A 22,424-nucleotide genomic window follows, 5' to 3' on the forward strand; every position below is an offset into this window, starting at 1 on the left:
AGAATGGATACATACACTTGAGGTGACCATGAAGTCAAAGAATGGGACATAGAGGACTACTCTGCTTAGCTTGTTTTTTTTTTCCCTATTTTCCCATCCTTGCAGAATCAGATTCATAAAATTTTAGAAAGATTCTCACAGTTCAGCCATGGTTGTGACAAACTCTGAATACCAGAGGACACAAAGGGAGAGGAAAAACTGTTCTATTTTTTTTCCCCAGGTACATGTGGAAAATTTTTGCTGCACTGAAAATAACCCTTGCCTTTCTCTTGCTCCAGGCTGCCCTTTTCTTGGGCCTGGGGGTGTTGTTCTCCTTGGTCAGCATTCCCTTGGTCATCTATGACTGGGCCTGCTCATCGAGTAGTGACGAAGGCCACTGAAACCCGCCGAGAAAAAGAAACATCCCTGTTGTCTGCTCAGTCAAGTCCCCACACATCAGCAATCTCTCACCACTTCTTTTGCAAGTTTACAGAAGCAAACAAATGTACAGGATACTTAAAATGGAATAACTTTTTGGTTGCAAAACAGAGACATGGTTCTATAATGCTTCATGTCCCTCCAAGATTTGAGATCAATTTAGGGATTGTGAATTTTTTTTTTTCAAATTTCATACAATCATATTTCCCAGTACTTTTCACAATCATTTTTTACCCATCTAACTCTATGTTTTGTGGCTTCCCGGTCTCTTAGAACTTTGAAAACATGATATACAATCATGTTTATTTATTATACATCCAGATTCTGAAATAATTTTCCTACTGATGTTCAGCTCACACTATCTGTACCTTTTTAGAAGAGAAAAGAATCTTGAATTGTATATATTTATTTTGCTTTACAGAAAAAAATGGTTTCGTAAATAATTTGCCTATTTTGGTTAACATAGCACATGGAGATAATCATCTGAAAGTTATAGGGCACTGCCACTGCTGAATCAGAGCATGCCCAATATTTGAGGTGGCTCTGATTTCCTGGCAGCTGAACTCGGGTAGTCCAGTGGCCTAGCTGGTACCACATCTATTCCCATCCAGAGACATTCTCTGGCAAGTGTTCTCAGCTGAAAAGTGGTTGGGGATGATTCTTACCTTGGTAATTAAATGAAGCTACACATTTGGGTAATCTAGCAAATGAAGTATTTTTTCCCTCTTGGCAATTTGTGTCAGAGTTACTCTGGTCTGAGTCAGCTTTCGCTGGGGAAAACCTATGGAACCTACTGCAAAAAGATTGTCCAAAATGCCTAAGAAAATACTCCTCTGATGCGTTTAGCCTTCAACCCTACCTGTCTTGCTGAAGGGAGAAAAATGTTTTAGTACATTATAGGCCCAGCAGCTTTTATTCATGTCCACCAGCTAGTTGCACAGAGAATCATGTGTACCTAACTAAGGATGATCTAGGATAAGTAACTCCTGTTTTATATTGAGTATTTTAGGGAAGTCTTTAAAAGACTTGTTTTATATCTATAAAGCTAGGTTATTACAAATACAAGAATTTTGTACCTTAAATAAGCCTCATTTCTATTTCTTCTTCATTAATTCTCCATCTAGTCTTGTGAAAAAAAAAAAAAACCCTCAGAGATAGTCTTTTTGAAGAGCTTCTGACAGAATCACTGAGTACCTTCCTTCCCCCAGATGAGGAAGACAAGGGGGTCTCAGTGTCTGTGCTGTCTCCTCTTCTCTTCCCCAACCAAGGACTGTGCCATTACTGCCCATCTCAACTGTCCATGCAGGAGGACAGAGTTGCCTGGTACTCTTACCCTTGTCCCTCTCCTAAAGGGAGCACAAGGAAACTGAAGAGACTGAAAAAGAAGAGTTTGTAGCTGAAAAAGAATAGGGATAGCAAGGAAACCCAGAACTGCATTCCCCTAAGTGGGGCCATCCCATGTGATTGAATTGTCCATAGCTTGCCTATGGTGAGAAATGTGCATGCTCCGTGAGCTGGTCTCTTGAAACAGGACTTATGCTTCCTCTATATTCTGGTTAAATTTTCCAAACACATAAGTTCACTGAGCACAGATTTCTTATCCAGAGACAAGTAGAATCTAACCGCAGACTGTTGGCAGAGTTTCCAGGCTCTTAGCCATGTTCCCTTCCTGATTCAAATCCCCAAAGGCCTTCACTCTCACTGAGAATCACACTACTGTCCCATAGATAAGGCAGGCATTGAAGCACCTGTCGTGATCCTCTAGGGGGGAGAATGAAAGGTTATTTCCTGCATTGCATCATCATAGCTTTTAATATAATGCTACAGAATCATATCCACATTAGGTTAGAGTTCAGATATTTGGATATGAATACCTAACCGAGCCATATCCATGGCCATCTCTGTCCTTTTCAGCAATGTTTTCCATATTATATTAGCAATGACAGAAACAGAACAAGCCAAGATCCAGTCAGTTCTTGGGAGCTTGTCTAGAGCACCAAGTAATGAAATAGCCAGGTAGTGGGATGACCGTACCTTTAAAAATACATAATTTAGTTTGCAAGCTATATTATGCTACTTTCTATTTTCCTCGTTACTTTATAGCAATTCATTTTACCCTCACAAAGTCAATTTAGAACCTTATCATTAACTGGGATGTGTAGTGATATTTTTGGGCCTTTGGGTTTCATGTGTCAATACAAGGAATATTTATTTAAAATAGATTTATTTAGAGGAGGCACAGTGTTGTTGATCTGTGTGACACCACCCATATTTTTAAAAACCTTTGTATGTTTCTCTAAATTTGTTGTTGACTGAATATAATAGACCCTACCATAATTTGTCAAATATCACTGATTAGTTACATCCTTTGTGAGGGATTAGCTGTAAAGTATACTGCTCTTATTCTTATTCAGAATAGTTAATTGGTAGCCAGAAATACATGTATCACAGATGTTAGGTCGAATTTAAACAGCACAGTCAAGTGCTATGGAAGTTTTTCTGCTAAATTAGTAGATTAAAGAATACTATACCCTAGGCATGGGGAGCAGCATGTTTTCCTTTGGTAGGTAGGATCTCTATACTAGTGAACAGTGCCAGTTTCACACTTTGGATTTAGAACTGTTCTCTAGTTATTGTAACACAGAATACTGTCAATCCCTAATTTACTTAATGTTACTTATTGGAAGTGGGGCTGATGAAATACGCACAGGAGGGAAATCTACTGTGTTTAGGCACAGGCAGCCCCAGTGTATAAGGAGATCATATTCCAAAAGGTTGTCAGTTGGTTGTTTGCAACCTGGAATGTATTTTCCTTTAGAGACCTGGTTATCCATGGTGGTTAGGCCCCTAGAGCAGCTGGAAAAGATGATCAAACCCATAGGTTAGCTGACATCGAATAATGTAATAGGTTTGCTAAAGAATCTAACCATCAAATATAATATTGTTTCCAGGGAGGGTGTTTGTTCAGAGTTGCCTGTTAGTAGAATCTGGACTGTCCATCCCAGCCAAATCCCGCCTACTGGACAGTAGGGGTAGAGATGCCACCAGACTACAGGTGACCAGATTGGCCTGAAACATGGTGTCCAGTAAAAACGGGGAGGAATAAGTCCATGACTGCCGGAGAGCTTGGTGGTAGGAGGAGGGTGAAGGAGGGTGAGGGGGCCTCTCATGGGTCAGAAACCTCCAGGGACATCCCTCAGCTGGTAACTCTGCTGTTGTCCGGAGGGTTCAGGCTTGGTCTGCCTTCTTCTGTTTGTCTGACTTTTGGCTCCTATGGTTCATCTCCTGCCCTGCCCACCACAGAAAAGGATGCTGCTGCACAGCTTCTCCAATGTACCAGTCATTGAGGCCAGCGCGCAGCACTTTTAATGTTTTTAGTGCTAGTAACCGTGTTTTAACTCTCCAGGAATAAGCTGGGAGGTTAGAAAACAAGAAAAAAGGAAAAAAAAAAAACCTCTCCACCCACTTTCCTTTTTTACAGTTACAGACCCTGTTGAGAAAAAGAAGCACCCAGATGGGTGATGGTGATAGGGCTTGTGGTGGACACAGGGTTGTGGTAAGATTCCTCAGTGCTTCGGAGAGCACCTAAGACTGTTACCCTGGAACTGACTGCTTTCTAGAGCTTGATTCATGCCTCTAAGCCAGTGGTTCTCAAAGTGTGGCCCCTAGACCAGTAGCATCAGCATCATCGGGGACCTCATTAGAATGCAGATTCTCAGCCCCCTCCCAGACATGGTGAAGTCAGAAGCTCTCAGGGAAGGACTCAGCAGATGATTCTAAAGCGCATCAAGTTTGAGAACCACCGTAAGCCAATGAGTCTCCCTTTTACTTTCCATTAGTCCTACCTCACCAGATGATTCCTAGGACTCATGGTGCAACATACAGGAGCCAGGCTTTAGGGAGGGGAGGAAAGGAGCCTGGCGGCAGGGGTCTCTGCAATGGCAAGAAAGTGAGTGAATCCAGCGCTGCCACCTGGTTATCCCCTTCTCGTTGAAAATAGCAGCGCAGGTGCAAATTCCTAAACACTGGCTGCCTGCACTCGGTGTTACCTCGGGCTGAGGCATGATAATATTTTATTTTTTAAAGCTGTGAGGAAATGAAAGTGAGGCTTTGGTTGGGGCGAGGCAGTTGTGAAAGAAATTAAAATAAAAGACCCTTTGTAAATGCAGACTTAGAAGAAATACTGAATTTGTGTCAGAAGTTCTCCAATGTTTGTGTTAATCGTGTGGTGATAATCCTGTCCTCCTTTTAAAGCGAATTCTCTACTGAAAGGTCTGCTCTGCTTAAGGAGCTACAAACTGCTCTCAAAAGAATGAAATACTGAGTTCCAATTCAGTGGGGCACAGTGTTGGACTATGGCACATTTAGTTGGAGTCGGGGGGAGGTCAGGAATATGATCAGATAATGGATTTTATACCTTAGAGCAAAATCTATTAGTCTGTCTCAGTTTATCAATTTAAATGGCTTTAGGCTTATAGGGGGTATAAACTTTATAATTCTCCCATTCAAGTTTACAGCAAACATCTAGCCACCTTCAAAACAAAGAAGATACAGACCATCATTTAGCAATACTAATACATGATTTTCCTTGGGGATGGCAGGTTTGAGAATCCTTTAGCAACAGGACATACTTCCCCTAAATTACAGTGAATTATTTATAACGAGATAAAGCTTTCAGGTACAAGCTGAAGGTGGGGTGTCTAACAACTAAAAACTATCACTAAATCTCAAAGAGAAAGTTCTTGCAAAATATGTAAAGTTCACAAGGTGCAGACATTTTCCTTCTTTAGGCTTTTATCTAAGGAAGGGCTATGAAACTGGGCCCATCTGTATACAGGCTCAAATTTACGTTTTTAAAGGAAGAATCTATGCAGCTGAGGCTTACTGCAGGAAATACTTCATTTGTATGTAAATATTATTGTAAATAAATAGGAGGCTGTATATTTTTGAAGTTGTTGATCCGCACTGAAATAGAAGTCTCTAGGATCTGCATATAAACAATAAATGTTTCCTAGATATTAGCGGTTTTGTTTGGGAATTAGAAAAATTTACATTCTCTCCCAGGTAACATAGTTCTCTCAATGTAAACTTGGAACCTGAAACCCTACTTAATTTAGAGAAAGAAATGTCTGAGAAATAGTTCCCTTGATTTCTTATGCTGGCATTAAGATCAATTATTTAACAGATAGTCCTCTGAGATACAAATAAGGAATATTTAGACACAAATCCTTGTCCTATAGAAACAGATATACCCAAATGACAAATTGTTTCTTCATAATGATCTTCTATTTTTAACACTGATACCACTACACAGTACATATGAAAACAGAAGCTGGGGAGAAGAATGTTTTTTTCACAATTGAATTGCTGCATTTCTCAAACTTTGGGATCTATGAAAGCGGGGAGAGGGAACCTGAATATTAATTATGAGCACAAATTTGAAGGAAAGAAAACAACCATTATCTAATCAAGCTTTGAAAGTCCTGCATGTTTGCCTTTTATTTTAGTGTTGACGCCAACATAGACTGTCTAAGGTATTTTTTTCCCCAAACACTTGAATCTTGGTCGTTGGTATGTAATCCACTCTCTAGAGTCCAGTGTACTTTAGACTTCATCTGAGTCCAGTACATGTACCACACTACTGTTTTATTAATGTAAAAACCTTGTAAATGAATTTCAGATGGGTGATTTAAGTGAGTCACAAGTCACAAAACTTTGCTATTCATAGTTAATCAAATAGAACTGGGTTTTTTTTTTCAGGGTGTGGTGTAAATAAAGAAATATAAGAAGTTCTGTTCTATAACTGCTCTGTTAACATAGTTTTTAAACATTAAAAAATGTGAACTAAAAATATTTAAAAATTTTGTGTTTGTTCTTTTGCAATGCAATACTAAAATGGGGCAGTCGTGTACTATATACACTATTCAGGATTGCTGGAGAAGGGTTATACATATTTGTCAGTGTTCTAGATCATAGAAGGTTATATATTTAAGCACCCTAACGTAAATATTTTAAAAAATACTTCTGATAGAAGTCTATCTGGTCTGAAACATATACCATATTTCTCCATTCTTCATAATCAGAGTAGATTCACCATAATATTTTCTTTTTTAAGTCAAGTTTACCTTTATAAGTATTAATTTCTGCCCTGTGTTGTAGGAAGGAGTTGAGTCTTCCTCTACCCACATTGCTGCCACCTATAAAAGAAGAAATTCTATCAACACTTCAATTCTCAGTAACTATTGGGTCAAAGCTAGTGCAGCCTTGTCTTTTTATCCATCACCAACTCCTCTCCAGCATCTTAGAAAGGCTTTACCAGACCAGCAAGATGGCCAAAGTCTGATATCCAAGTTCTTCTTGTGGACAGGGCTAGCACAGGAATAGCCTGGGTCTTTTACGGCTGGGAATGAAGACCCCCTTGATGAACTCTTCTGGCCTACCCAGGTGACAGCAGTGCATTCTGTAGGGCCTCGGTGGCACACACGCAAAACTCAAAGTAGAAACCTGGGGTACGGGAGTCCAAGTCATGTTCTCCAATATAACTTCTTTAGGAATAAAGCTGATATTTTTATCCTTACATGCCTCCTATGCCTACTTCTTAATTGATCAAAACCCCAAGGGCAAAGGGTGTGAGTGGGTAATTAGCACTTTTAAACTCAAGCAGTGGTAAAAGTTAAAAGACTATTGAGAATCTGAGCAGATTTTGTTCCAAATTGAAAGGGCCAGTCCTGCAGTGCCTTTGATAGTTCTGGCTTCTTCCTTCTACTCTCCCTCCATGAGTATTTGCTAATACTGTTCCATTCCGTCCTTTTTTACACAGAATTGTCAGGGAAGAGCTATTCTCCGCCTTTCCCATGGAATTAACTATGGGCTTGTATTAGGGCTCTCCAGAGGGACAGAATTAATAGGATATGTGTATATATGAAAGAGTTTATTAGGGAGAGTTGGCTCACATGATCACAAGGCGAAGTCTCACAATAGGCCGTCTGCAAACTGGGGAAGAAAGAAGCCAGTAGTGGCTCAGTCCGAGTCCAAAAGCCTCAAAAGTAGGTAAGCTGACAGTGCAGCCTTCAGTCTGTGGCCAAAGGCCAGAGAGCCCCCAACAAACCCCTGGTGTAAGTCCCAGAGTCCAAAAGCCAAAGAACCTAGAGTCTGATGTCCAAAGGCAGGAGGAATAGAAGGAAGCATCCAGCAGGGGAGAAAGATGAACACCAGAAGACTCAGCAAGCCAGCTTAGCCCGTCTTGTTCCACCTGCTTTGTTCTAGCCATGCTGGCAGCTTATTGGATGGTGCCCACCTCCACTGAGGATGGGTCTTCCTCTCCCAGTCCACTGACTCAAATGTCAATCTCCTCTGGCAACCCCCTTGCAGATGCACCCAGAAACAATACTTTACCAGCTATCTAGGCATCCTTCAGTCCAATCAAGTTGACACCTAATATTAACCATCACGGGGCTTAATGATAACTTTGCAACTCAGATGTCCTGTTGTCTTACTTTCTAGATTTATAATTGTGTTCTACCTAGTTTGGAAAGGGTGGATGAGGCCCAAATAACTAGGCCAATTTTTGAATATCAATTTTTAAAAATCTTTTATTAGTTTACATGTTAGGCTAATCCAAGTTGGTAGAATAATCTGCTCATTGGGAGAGTCAGTACACCACCAAAATAACCTGCCAAATTATCCAAATTATATAAAGCCATAGCACTTAGAATTGAACTGGGTACAAATAAATAAATAGATCATAATAGTGAATGCATAAATGATCCAAAAAATACCAGAAAGGTGGCCTTTCAAATCAATGGGGAAAAATAAAGGTTACTTAATAAATGATAGGAAAAAATACATAGTTTTTGAAGAAAATGAAACCAGATTTCTATATTACCCCTTATGTCTAAAGAGAACTTAGATATATTAAAGACTTTAAATAACACATGTGTAAATATATCTATTTTTATAAGCATGAAACCATGACTTAAATAAAGTATGTGTCAAAAAATTTAGTTAGCTTATTAATTAAGGAACAAGTAATGTGTTTAAAAATTGGTCCAAAGGAGAACTCAAAGAACAGATACATATATCAGCAATCAGGAATTCTAAAATGAATTTGCTAATAGATGCAAAACTGGCCTGTCCACAGGGGGAAATTAATTGCATCTTTTTTTTTATGTACTTTAAGTTTTAGGGTACATGTGCACAATGTGCAGGTTAGTTACATATGTATACATGTGACATGCTGGTGCGCTGCACCCACTAACTCATCATCTAATTAATTGCATCTTAATCAGACAGAATTATTTTGTATGTCTGGACAATAATCATTTCCATCTCTCAGTTTTCTACAATTTAGAGGGTTATAAAGTAGCTCAAAAACCAAAAAAAGGCGGTGCGAGGCAAAATTCTTATAGAATCAGATAACCCAGAAGCAGCATATAATATTTCGTTGAAAGTACACCCACCCAGTAATCTTTTTTGCTTCTTTTAAAGTCTTTCCAGTTTCCCTAACAACTTCCCCTTTGTGACTATAAAAATCTCAAAGATTATTCTTGGTCATAAAAAGAATGGTCCCATTAGCCTTGGCCTGATTATTTGCATGGGTGCGGCAAGGGTGTTAATTAACCACATAAGCTTCCTTGAGTTTGGTTTGCAATTCTAGAGCTATGTACTATTGAACAGCTACTGGAGCCATAGAACTACACTTTTAAAAGTCTCTATGGGTTGAGGAGGAAAAAGTCTCCATCATTTGCTAGCTCAGGGCTAGGAAAGCAAGCCCGAGAGACTCCACCATATTCACCTATACCATCTATAGATTTGGATGAATTCCTTTCTACTTGAGTTCGCTTAAATTTACTAAGGTTCATGGCCTGCCAGGAAGTGCTCTTTGTCACCACCCATCATAATAGGATCCTATAGACCAGTTTAGGTACTAGGCTCTAGGTTACAACCCTAGAAGGTTGGTACTAAGCCAGGGTTTTGTAGGCATTGGCTACAGAAATAAAATTAACCTTTGTTCCTTGGAGTTGTTTGACATACCTGTTAAATGACCATCATCCTCACATATGATCTTCCAAGTAAGGCCATGGTGACATTCAATTTTGTCCAGTTATGCACCGGGAAAGAAAAAGACTCTTGTTGAACCTATGCAAATAACTACATTGCTGTCAAAAAGGTAACTCAGTCACAGTGTTTAAACTCGGGGTGGGGGAGAGTTCAGTGAAAAGCAGGAAGAAAATGTTTAGTTTCATTTTACAAAAGCAGAGTCTACTGAATTGTTGTAGACTGAAGATAGCCGAAGAAGAAAGAGAAATGTCTTCCTTATATATCCAGCAAATACAACCTTAAAACAACATCAATACAACCACAGTAAAAATTTTCCTCATCAGCTCATTCTGTCCTTTGTAATTGTGTTTTGCTGAATTTTGGATTGGCATTTCTGCATTCAGAAAGCTATGTGCTTCTGCATTGAAAAGACTCCTGTAAATTCATACTCATTACACAGGTACAGACTGAAAATTGTCTAAATACCATCAGCTCAGGGTTTGTACCCAAGAGTCTATTCTTCGAATAGACTTCGATAGTTTAAAGTACTTGGTGCAGTCTTCTTCCATGAGATTCTGAGGCTGTCTTTCTTTGCTGAAGAACCAAATTTTGGCTTGTAGTTAATAGCAGAGACTAAGGTTAGTTTCAGGAAGCAGAAACCTATTTGATAATAAGACCAAAAGTTGTAGTTAATTTACCTCAGTAACTAATAGTTATCCATTATATCTTAGGTATCCTTATCGATAACCTTGAAGGACCATGTGGTATTCCACTGAAAGGTCACCTAATAATCTGTTTTGCCCATTTCAAAGTCCTTCGCAATTTTTCTCTTGCAATATATATATATCTATATCTTATATAGATAATACCTTGGAGTGCAGAAGATCTCTCTTGTTACAAAACATAGGAGCCACAGAGGAAGTAATCGATCAGTAAATATTTTAAAACTCTGTATGACATACAATAGTGCTAACATGTAAAAAAATCTGAAAATCCAAATGGGATACAAAACTAATATTTGCCACTCACATGTTGCAATGGATGGGACCTGCCTCTTCAGTTTGAGGTTCAAATTATTCAAAATATTCCCCTGGCCAAATTTCCAGGATGCCTAACACCTCTTTCTTTCCCACTTCCAAATGGTGCAAGAACCCAGAGGTGTCTGCTTCCAAACTCCAGGCAAAGAGAGAACTGGTGAATGTAGGCTTCACAGCAGGCTTCCTTCCCACCTCATTCATTTCCGCCACTGCCACATGATGTCCTTGTTGAACACCGGCCCTGTGCAATCTGTTACATCTGTGTCTGCTGCTGCAATCATGTCCTCATAGGTCCACAACTCGAGGAGGGCTGAAGCAGCAGAGGAAGGTTGACCCCAATCCACACAGTGCTGTGGTAGCTGTCACTTTCGGAGCCCAAGCAAGGAATGGCTCCTCAGTTTGCCACCAGCTCACTCCCAATCCATACCCTCCACCCTGTCTGGCTCAGGGGGGCCTTTTGTTTACAGCTGTACACTGTGTTAAAACCAACCCTCTCACTTTCCCCCAACGCATGGGAGTTGAAACTTGATACTGATTCCAGGTTCTACTCCTGATGTCCTCATGGTGAGTTCCCCTGTAGAACTCTGACTGTTTCTTGCTCCTTCCACGATTATCTTAATCCACAAGTGAAGTATGAAAAGTAGCAAAACCCAAAAGGGAAAAAATTGAGTAGGAGACAATATTATTTTCCCAGGAGCTGTCCTGGTGCCTCTGCAACTTTGCCTGACTCAATAATTTTTGGTGCAGAAATGTCTGACTTGGGGCACTCATGTTAAACCACAGAAACACTGTCACATCCTTCCTTTGGAGTGGTGCTTGCCTGATTGGCTCCTTTTTTAAAAATCCCCTTTTCAAGAAAATTTGGCTGCTATTCAGAATTTAAGGGCCATTCTACTTTTCTCTTGTTTAAAAGTGACTAATTGTCTTCACAAAGAAGCACCTAGAAGCTTCTTAAAGTTTCCCTAAGCAGCCCTTGGCTACGTAGCATAAGGCTAATTTCCTTAATAAATCAAGAGCTTCTAAAAATCACTAAGAAGGAAAAAAATAAGCTGTAGAAAATAAAAAGGGAGCCACCAGAAAAAGAAATACAATAAACACTTGAGATGTGTTCAATCTAACGCTCTAACTCTTAAATCAATACATGCAAATTAGAATATCTATATGATACCTTTTTATTTCTTTTTCATATTGGCAAAGACCAAAATGGTTGCTGTTATAGTTCCGGTAAGGATGTAAGAAACAGGCATTTGTGTATGCAGTTGGTGAGAATGTAAACTGTTGCAACCTTTTTGGAGAGCAATTTGGCAATATCTATGAATATTGTAAGTGCTCTTTACTTTTGTCCCATCAATTCTGTGTCTGTGAATTTTTCTAAACTCACAAGAAGGTATAAGAACATATGAACAATAGAATGTCAGATTCTCATCTTGTCTGTTTACCTCAGTTCATATTCCAGCCTCTCTTCTTTTATGTTTCTGTAGTCCTCCTAGCTGTTCTTTCACCACTTCTGTTTTTTCAATAAGCTCTTCAACAGTCCTTATATTTATACTTCCCCTAACTAAACCCAGCCCCAGCCCTGTTTTCCATATTCAAGCTCGCAGTTAGCCCAGCTCCCTACCACAGATAGAAACTAGAGATGGTATTTGACCACATGCATCAGAAAATATTAATTGGTAAATCCCTGTTCAACTCTAGTTTGTTTCTGCATAGCCAGTTTCAAAATGATAGGGGTAGTTTTTATGAAATTTATGAATTTAGGACAGCTTTAAAAAATAATTATGCTAGGGCCCTACCTCAGACCAATTAAATCATAATCTCTAGTGGTATAGTCGAGATATTTTCAAAATCTTCTAGGGTGGAAGGTGGGAGGAGATAGAGGATCAGGAAAAATAACCAATGGTTTAATACCTGGGTGACAAAATAATCTGTACAACAAACCCACGTGACAAAACTTTACCTATGTAACAAACCTGCACATGTACCCCTGAATTTAAAAGTTAAATTAAAAAAATTATTTTAAAAAATTACTCCAAACTTAAGATGAAGAGAAGATATAATATGAAACTGGGAAATTATTTACCAGTCCTAGCCAAGGGTTATTTAATTATCTAGAGGAATGTACTTTTGTTTGTTCAGATTTTTATCTGGTAGAGATGCAAATGATTTCTGCCCAGTAGAAAAATAACCTCAAAGGTTCGTATCTAACTTAACAATCTTGTTATATTTTTCTATTATTTCTATATGCCTGTAAACATCCAGTTCTTCAAAATGCTCTGAGTTTTTTTTTTTTTTCTTTGAGACAGGGTCTCACTCTGTCACCCACGCTGGAGTACAGTGGCTAGAACACGGCTAACTGCAGGCCTGAGTTTCCGGGCTCAAGTGATCCTTCCACCTCAGCCTCTTCAGTAGCTGGGGCCACAGGCACACACCACCAGACCTGTCAAATTTTTTTTTTTTTGTAAGGATGGGGTCTTACTAACTTACAAGAGGATATAAGAACAAGCAATCCTCCTGCCTCTGCCTCCCATAGTGCTGGAATTGCAGGTGCAAACCACCACACCTGGCCTCAAAATGTTCTTTGAACCAGTTTTACCATCCTACTTCAGATTGCCTGTGTGTGGCCTTTGTCTTATTATTTTTGTTAAGAATACTATCAGCCAGGTGCAGTGGCTCATGCTTGTAATATCGGCAGGAGGATCGCTTGAGCCCAGGAGTTTGAGACCTGCCTGGGCAACAAAGTGAGATCCTGCCCCTACAAAAAAATATATTTTTTAATTAGCCTGGCATGGTGGTATGCACCTATGGTCCCAGCTACACGGGAGGCCAAGGCAGGAGGATGACTTGAGCCCAGGAGGTTGAAGTTGCAGTGAGCTGTATTCACATCACTGCATTACAGCCTGGGTGACAGAGTGAGACTCTGCCTCTTAAAAAAAAGGAAAAAAGAATACTATTCATAGGATGTGAAATTCTCATCTCTGTTGTGATATTTGATGTTGTCATACTTGCTGCCCCCATGGTATTTATTATCTTTGATCATCAGCTTTTTATTTTATTCATGATATGGGTACCGTGGACATAGAGTAATTTTTTGATATATTCTCGATGAGCAAAAAATGTCTTATATGAAGATAAACATTGCAATTCCAATTTTCGGAAACAATAGGCAGGCCAAACAGAACGTGTCTGAGAGCAGGACAGGGCCCTGACCACCACCAGTTGGTGACTTTTTCTTCAGTCAGTCACATTGGAAGCAAATTAGATCTGTATGAACAGCTCAGCACTTGGAAATCGGGCATCAGAAAACATGTTATATACCATCCCTACCTTTTGAAAGGATAGCTCTTCTAAGTAGTTTAGAAGCAGTCCTTTCTGCCTGGGGAAGCCGCTCGCTTTTACTTTTCAAACATCAAAGTTTTTATTTGAGGTAAAGGTTTATTTTCCTGTGGAATACAGATGGTTTGGAACAGCATGAAGGAAAAAGTTAGATCTACTTTCCATTCATAGTTTTCAAAGACCCTTTTGACAGTCAAATGATGTCCTTATTCCTGGATCTGTTCCCTGAGAGATTGTCAGTATAGCCCACTATGTGATGTACATGCCGGGTATTTAGCCTTTCCCCGCTTACTTAACCCGTGACTGACAGGTGTAAATGGCACAGCAGCCCTGCCACTGATGGGGACGGTGTGGAGATGTGTTTGCGTGTCTGCACTGCTCCCCCGTGGGATGGTGCCAGTTTCCCTCTGGGTTTTGCTGGATACTGCGTCCTTCCTTGTGTGGCTCCTTCCCTTCCCAGCCTCACTCCCTGACCCTCTGTGAATTCTTCTTGGGAACACTTCCTAATAAATCACTTTCACGTACATTCTGTATTGGGATTTGCTTCTGGGAAACCCAACCTAATACGTTAAGTGTGCCTCAGCCCACAGTACCTATAGGTTGTATTTTAAATAATTATTTTCCCCCTATTGTTTTGATCTTTCCTTAAAAAGTAAAATAAAATCCTGGTTATGTTTTTTGCCTTTTTTTTTTCTTTTTTAGTATGGGGTTGGGGCAGGCCTTAGCTAAGTCTTGTGGACCTTCCTCCCCGTGTTCAATATCAAACATATAGATAATGCTCCTTTTGGAATAAAATTCCCCTACCAATCTCCCAAGGTTCTTTCTCTGAATGACATAACCACATAAACCAGGTAAACAGCATATTCTGTCTGCAGTGTCTGTTCACCTGGGACCTAGCATGGGATTTCCAAACTGTTCTCAGGAACACCCCATAGTTCCCCTCTCAGACTTCCCTGATAACTCTTGCAGACCACATCCCCTTTTCAAATAATGCTCTCAGGGGACACTCACTGCACTGTTTGTGTGTGCTGTGTGAAATGAATGGCAAATACTTTACTACCCTCACATTTGAAATGACCGACTAAATAATCGATTCTTCGAGTAGTAGGTCAGTAAGTCGTATCATGTGATTGTTCGCAATTCCTCCAAGGCTCCACGACTTCCCATATCACTCAGAGAAAAAGCCGAAGCCCTTCCCCAGATGGTCTTCCCATGATCTCTTCCTCCCACATCCTGAAACCCCCCACCCCAGCCACCACCACCCAAACTGGCCTTGTTCCTGGAACATAACTAACAGACTCTGACCTCAGGGCCTGTGCACTTACTGTTCCCTTTGCTGTCATCCTCTTCTCACGCTTATTCATGTATAATTTATTCTCACTGCCCTCAGGTCTCTTCTCAGGTGTCACCTTCTCACTAAGACACTCTCAGAGCATTTCACAACAAATAACAACTTACCTACCCATCCCACTCACACTTCACTCCCTATATGCTTTCTCTTGCTTTATTATTATTGTTTTTTTAGTCAACTCTTGTCTTCATCTGAAATGCTTTAGTTTGTTTAGTTATTTGTTTATGGTCTATGCCTACCTAGAATGTAAACTCTATGAGGGCAGGGTTTATTTTGTTCACTGCTGTCTCTCAGCACCTGAAACTGGGTAAGGGTTCAAATAAATATTTAAGTGAATAAATACATGATAGTGTTTACACTAAGTCACATTTCATCTTTAAAGTGGAATAATTAGACACAGGATTCAACATCTGTTTCCAGATTTATTTTTCTTTCTCTTTACAATTGTTTAATTTAATTTAAAAATATATTTCTTCCTAGGGGTTTCAAAAATTATAGGTTCCTCCTTGCAAGATGTCAAATATTACAGACATGTATTAAGAAATGACTAATAATCTTCTCTCTTATTATCCCACCCACTGAAACAATAAAAATTAATACCCTTTTCCCCAGTGCTTGCATAGCAATACATATCTACCTAGAGACACATAGATATAGGGCTGGATTTGTTTGTTTGTCTTTAGAATATTAGACTGATACTAAATATCAGGAATATGACTTTCAGCATGGTGGTTACACAAACGGATTCTAAAGTCAGACTGGTTGGATTCAAATTTATTGGATCAGCAATCTCAGACATGTTATTTGATGCCTGGTTTTGCCTTTGTAAAATGGAAGTAATAAGAGAAGCTTTCCATAAAATTGCTGTGAGAAGTAAATGACATTAATTAAAACAACAGCAACAACTTAGAATGGTACACATCACGTTTAAGCATAAGTAAATCATCTGATTCTTTTCCCACTTAATAGATTTTGAATATGCCTCTGAAACAGTACCTACAGATTTAATTCACTCTAGGAATACTTGCATAGCATTCCCTGGTATGCATAAACCAGGGATATAATTTTTTTTCAATCTCTCCTCTATTGAGAGACATACAGATTTTTATAGTTTTAACCAGTACACACAGTGCTGCAACAAATATCCTCACCACAGGTGCTTGTAAATTGCTGCATTGTTTCTCTAAATATCCCAAAATATCTCATAAAATCCTAAAAGTGAGATTGTTTTGGGGATTCAAAAGGTCTGTGCTTATTTAACTTTAACAGAAATTATCAAATTACTTTTTAAAACTATTAGTAATAATCCACAAATACACAAGTAATAAATATTTGCCCCTTTTCCTGCACCCTCACCAGTACTAAATGCTGAGACACTTTTAAAGTTTTGCTTAGTGATGACAAAAACATGGAATTTTGTTTTCATTTTATTTTAAAATTTTAAACCATGACTGATCATTGCTTCATGTGTTTACTGGCAATTCTCATTTCCTTTCCTTTGAAATGTCTCTTCAAGTTCTTTATCCATGGCTCAGTAGGGTTGTCTTTTTTTTTACTCAATTTGTATAAGAGGAACAAAGGAACACTTGTTTTTTGTTGTTCGTTGAATTTTTGTTTTTTAAGACAGGGTCTCACTCTGTCACCCAGGCTGGAGTGCAGTGGAGCAATCATAACTCACTGCAGCCTCAAGCTCCTGGGCTCAAGCAATCCTCTTGCCTCAGCCTCCCGAGTAGCTGGGACCACAGGCACATACCACCATTCCTGGCAAGAACACTTGCTTATTATTTGTGTTACGAAATATTTTTTTCCCAGTCTACTGTATTTGGTTTTAGACTTCGTAATATCTCTTGTATCCTTTTATTTCATGTTTTCATGTAGTCAAATTTATCTATTCTTATTTTAAGGTTTGGGGTTTTCTTTATTTCTTGTTTTTGTAAAGAAATTCTTAGTATCAAGTAATAAGAATATCTTCCTAAAATTTAATCTAATTAGTGTATTATCTTGTTTATAATATTTAACATCTTCAATCCATCTGAAAAATATTTTTGTATGTACATGAGGTGAGGGCATATCTTTTCTTATAGATGGATGTATAATTAAGTCAGCACCATTTATTATATAAGCCACTCTTTGCCTGTTTATTGATGAAGTTTTCAAGTATATTTCGATTTGTTTTTTGGCTTCCTCTTCTAGTCTTCTTACTAATTTTTCTAGTCCTGTGCTAACACTGTCTGGATTACAGTCATTTTATATTATGTTTCAATAATTGATATAGCAAGGCTCTCTCAACCCTTCTTTTAAAAAATTATTGGTCACTTTTAAATGTATAATCTTCTTCTTGGTGCTAAAATAATTTTGCGCAAGTTTTGAAAGCCTTTTTGGATGTAGCTAGACATTGAAATACATTAACCTTTTTTATTTAGGAAAAAGAGACGTTTTTCTTACATTAAGTCTTCTTCCCATCTAAAACATGGCATGTCTCTCAATTGATGTAGATGCTATTTTGTATCTTTCAGAAAGAATTTAGTCTGCTTCATATAGATCCTATACCTTTCTTTTAAGATTTATTCCTGAGAATTGTGTCGTTTTTGTCACAATTGTAAACTGAATATTTTTCTCCTTCTCCATTTCTAACTGATTACCAGCAGGCTCTAGATTCTTTATGTTATTATGCCAGGTAGAAGAAGCATCTTACTTATTTCCAGGTTTGTCAACTTATCACTGACATTCTTTTTTCCTCTAAAATTTGCCATTATTCTAGCTCTAAACACTTACAGTAAGTTTGAAAAGCTATATCGGCTTTATATTATGTGCTTTATATATAACTCATGTGATTTTCCCTTGTGAGAAAGTTTAACAGAGGGCCAGGCGTGGTGGCTCATGTTTGTAATCCCAGCACTTTGGGAGGCCAAGGCAGGTGGATCACTTGAAGTCAGGAGTTCAAGACCAGTCTAGACAACATGGCGAAAACGGTCTCTACTAAAAAATACAAACATTAGCCAGGCATGGTGGCACGTGACTATAATCCCAACTATTCAGGAGGCTGAGGCACAAGAATAGCTTGAACCCAGGAGGCAGAGGTTGCAGTGAGCCAGTAAGCTGATATGGCACCACTGCACTCCAGCCTGGGTGACAGAGCAAGACTGTGTCTCAAAAAAAAAAAAAAAAAATTAAGAGTACTTAGGTTTTATCTATGAACCAAAAAGTTATTTTACAAATATTTATGAGAAAAAAAACTCTAAGAATGCAGGATTTGGAGTTGGACATAGGATTACTTTACATCACACAATGTGGTTAAAAAGACTATTGTGTGACTAGCACCTGCCACTTTGCTGTGACCATTTATAGATTCCCCTTCAGTAGTATTTTCATAACTCAGCCCCCTAATTCAAGCCATAATGGCCTCAGCAGCGAGAGCACATGGGAAGGTAAAGAGATTCAGCATGAGGACTGGTTCTTGGGGGAGGCCATCCAGCTGCCAGTTGAGGGAAGGTTCAGGAGGCCTATAGGAACTGTCATACCAGCTTCAGGGGTGATGGCCTTGTGTTGGAGCTACTGATTCCAAAAGGAAAGTGACTAGGTTCCTTGTAGTGATGAAACTGCAACAGAAAGTCAAAAGCAATTCCTAGGTGAGGATGACAATAAGCATTGGCCAGGAATCTTTTCCAAAGACAGCAGGTCCACAGTCAACCATACTGTACCTCAGGGCAAGTCTCCAGTCCTAGAAGGGACAAGAGTACTCAACAAGGTACTGACTGGAACTTAGAAACCAAGGCTGAGGCAAAAGCCAGTGCCACCAGCTGAGGCAGCAAACAGGTACAGCAACAGCAGGATCTGATAACAAGGTGGTCTGGGAGTAACTCCTGGGCACAAAGGCTGCCAGTATGCCATCAGATCCTGGGTCTGGCCTCTTGGTTCCTTGACCTCCCCTCCTTCAGTGACTTTGTCCTCCATGCTAGTCACTCACTTGCATCATAATATCTAGACCTTGGCATCACCAACAATTGCAACTCCTCCGTAATCTCAGTTCCATATATCCCACTTTCTGACCACCACTTCCTGTCTGTATAGCTTACTCTTTCTGTTACCTGAATGCCAGCTCTCATTCATTTTCACCAGATGACAAGTTCTCTGCATTCTCACTGCCCCTTATGCCTTTTATGTCCTTTTTACTTCTTTATCCAGCTTAAATTCCACAATTATTACACAAGAGTATCTTATTTTATTATACTTCCTTTCATTGCACTTAGCAGATAGTGCATTTTTTACATATTGAAGATTTGTGGCAACTCTGCCTTGAGCAAGGCTATCAGCACCATTTTTTCAACAGCATGTGTTCACTTAGTATCTGTGTCACATTTTGGTAATTCTTGTACTATTTCATACTTTTCCAATATTATTACATCTGTTACCATGACCTCTTGTTACTGATCTTTAATGTTACTATTGTAATTGTTTTGGGACACCACAAACTGCACCCTTATGAGACAGTGTACTTAATTGATTAATGTGTGTGTTTTGACTGTTTTACCAACTAGCTGTTCCCATTTCCCTCCCTCCCCTCAGGCTTCCCTCTTCCCTGAGACCCAACAATACTGAAATTAGGCCAATTAGTAACCCAACCTCTAAGTGTTCAATTGAAAGGAAGAGTTGTGTGTCTCTCCCTTCAACCCAGTTAGAATCGATTAAGCTTAGTGAGGAAGGCATGTTGACAGCCAAGATAGGCTGAAAGCTAGGCTTCTTGCACCAAACAGTTAGCCAAGTTGTGAATGCAAAGGAATAGTTCTTGAAGGAAATTTAAAGTGCTACTCCAGTGAACACACAAATGATAAGTGAAACAGCCTCATTGCTGATAGAGAGACAGTTTTAGTGGTCTGGATAGATCAAACCAGTCATCACATTCTCTTAAACCAAAGCCTAATCCAGAGAAAGGCCCCAACTCTCTTCAATTCTATGAAGGCTGAGATAGGTGAGGAAGATGTAGAAGAAAAGTCTGAAGGTATCAGAGGTTGATTCATGAGGTTTAAGGGAAAAAGTCATCTACCTACAATAAAAGAGCAAGGTGAAACAGCAAGTGCTGATGGAGAAGCTGCAGCAAGTTATCCAGAAGATCTAGTTAAGATCATTGATGAAAGAGGCTATGCTAAAAACATATTTTCAGTGTTGACCAAACAGCCTTCTATTGGAAGAAGATGCCATCTGAGACTTTCATAGCTAGAGAGGAGAAGTCAATGCCTGACTTCAAAGCTTCAAAGGACAGGCCAACTCTCTTGTTAGAGGCTAACGCAGCTGGTGACTTTAAGTTGAAGCCAGTGTTCATTGACCATTCTGAAAATCTGAGGGCCCTTAAGAATTATGCTAAATCTCCTCTGCTTATGCTCTATAAATGGAACAACAAAGCCTGGATGGCAGCACTTTTGTTTACAGCTTGGTTTACTGAATATTTTTAAGCCCACTGCTGAGACCTACTGTTCAAATGAAGATTCCTTTCAAAATAATACTGCTTATTGCCAAAGCACCTGGTTACTCAAGAGCTCTGAGGGAGATGTACAAGGAGATAACTGTTGTTTTCTTGTTGCTAACACACCATCCATTCTGCAGCCCATGGATCAAGAAGTCATTTTGACTTTCAAGTCTTCTGATTTCAGAAATATATTTCATAAAACTATAGCTTCTATGGATACATATGGGCAAAGTAAATTGAAAACTTCTGGAAAGGATGCACCATTCTAGATGTCATTTATAACATTTGTGATTCATGGGAGGAAGTTAAAATAGTAACATTAGCAGGAGTTTGGAAGAAGTTGATTACAACCTTCATGGATGGCTTTGGGGGGTTTAAGCCTTCATTGGAGGAAGTAACTGCAGATGTGGCAGAAAAATAAGAGAAGTGGAGCCTGAAGATGTGACTGAATTGCTGCAACCTCATGATAAAACTTGAACAGATGAGTAGGTACTTCATACGGATGTGCAAGGACAGTGGTTTCTTGAAATAGAAACTATTACTGGTGAAGGTGCCCTGAACATAGTTGAAATGAAGACAAAGAATTTAGAGTATTTCATGAACTTAATTGATAAAGCAGTGGCAGGGTTTGAGAGTATTGACTCTAATTTTGAAAGTTCTACGGTGGGGAAAATGTTATCCAACACCATCACATGCTACAGAAAATTTTTTTCTGAAAGGAAGAGTCAATCAGTGAGGCAAACTTTATTTTTGTCTTATTTTAACACATTGCCACAGCCACCCTGATCTTCATCAATGACCACGCTAATCAGTCAGCAGCCATCAACGTTGAGGCAAAATCTTCTACCAGCAAAAAGATTACAACTAGCTCAGATGATTGCTAGCATTTTTTTTTACCAATAAAGTATTTTTCAATTAAGGTATGCACATTTTTTAAGACATAATGACATCACACACTTCCTATACTACAGTATAGTGTAAGCTTTTACATGCACTGAAAAACAAAAAATTCATATGACTCACTTACTGTGATATTTGCTTTATTGTGGTGGTCTGGAACTGAACCCACAGTACCCCCAAGGTATGCCTCTAAATCACTCTCTTGCATACTTGCATATAATTCCCTTGCCACTCTTTCACTTCATTGTACTCATTTGGCAAAAGCATAACTCTTGTCAGACTGGATGTTCTTCTCTGTTCACTCCTCTAGATTCTCGCTCTATCCTTCTTTGCTCTGTGCCCTAGGAGGCTGCCTTTTATAGATGTCTTAACAAGATTCTCCCTCCTTTAGCTATTAGTTAGGTTCAGCCAATGAGAGGGACCACGGAGCATGGAAGGCAGGAGAAAGAGTGGTAGGGGTATTGATCTTCTGCTCTTCACAGTCAGGCTGAAGTTTGGCAATGGCTGAGTTTCTTTAAGGCCACAGATCGGAATGAGGGACCTTTCTCCTACAGCTGCACTTGTCACAGGGTTCTGATAACTACTCTTGCCCTTTTAGCCTTGGGGTGGTAATGTCTCCCTGCTGTTGCTAACCCTGGAGTGTTTCATCATCCTGTGGGCTCCCCATATCACAGCCCTTATCTTCAAGAATTGTCCCTTCATCAGATTCTCTTCAATTTTAACTCCTCTTGAAAGTGTCTTTTCTTTCCTCCTTGGGTTAAATCCAATTTTCAGCTACTCAGTGGCTGCTCCTGTGCATCTAAATATGGCTGGAGAAAAACTACAACCTCCTAATGAGTTGTAGTGAAAATTTATGACCAGGAACTATCACTGTGCCCCTAAT

General features: G+C 39.3%; 1 protein-coding gene across 5 annotated transcripts in view; it reads left to right on the forward strand.

Annotated features, from left to right (window-relative positions):
- Positions 1–6,268, forward strand: part of SLC38A1 (solute carrier family 38 member 1) — an 88,882-nt gene extending 82,614 nt beyond the window's left edge. For all 5 annotated transcript variants that reach the window (XM_003825760.6, XM_003825759.6, XM_063593078.1 and 2 more), the window contains exon 17: positions 279–6,268. In XM_003825760.6, coding sequence (XP_003825808.1) covers positions 279–380 — 102 coding nt within the window. In that variant the 3' untranslated portion in view covers positions 381–6,268. The remainder of the gene's footprint in view (positions 1–278) is intronic.
- Positions 6,269–22,424: the final 16,156 nt, after the last annotated feature.

Source organism: Pan paniscus, chromosome 10 (assembly GCF_029289425.2).
Source record: "Pan paniscus chromosome 10, NHGRI_mPanPan1-v2.0_pri, whole genome shotgun sequence".
Classification (NCBI taxonomy): Eukaryota; Metazoa; Chordata; class Mammalia; order Primates; family Hominidae; genus Pan; species Pan paniscus.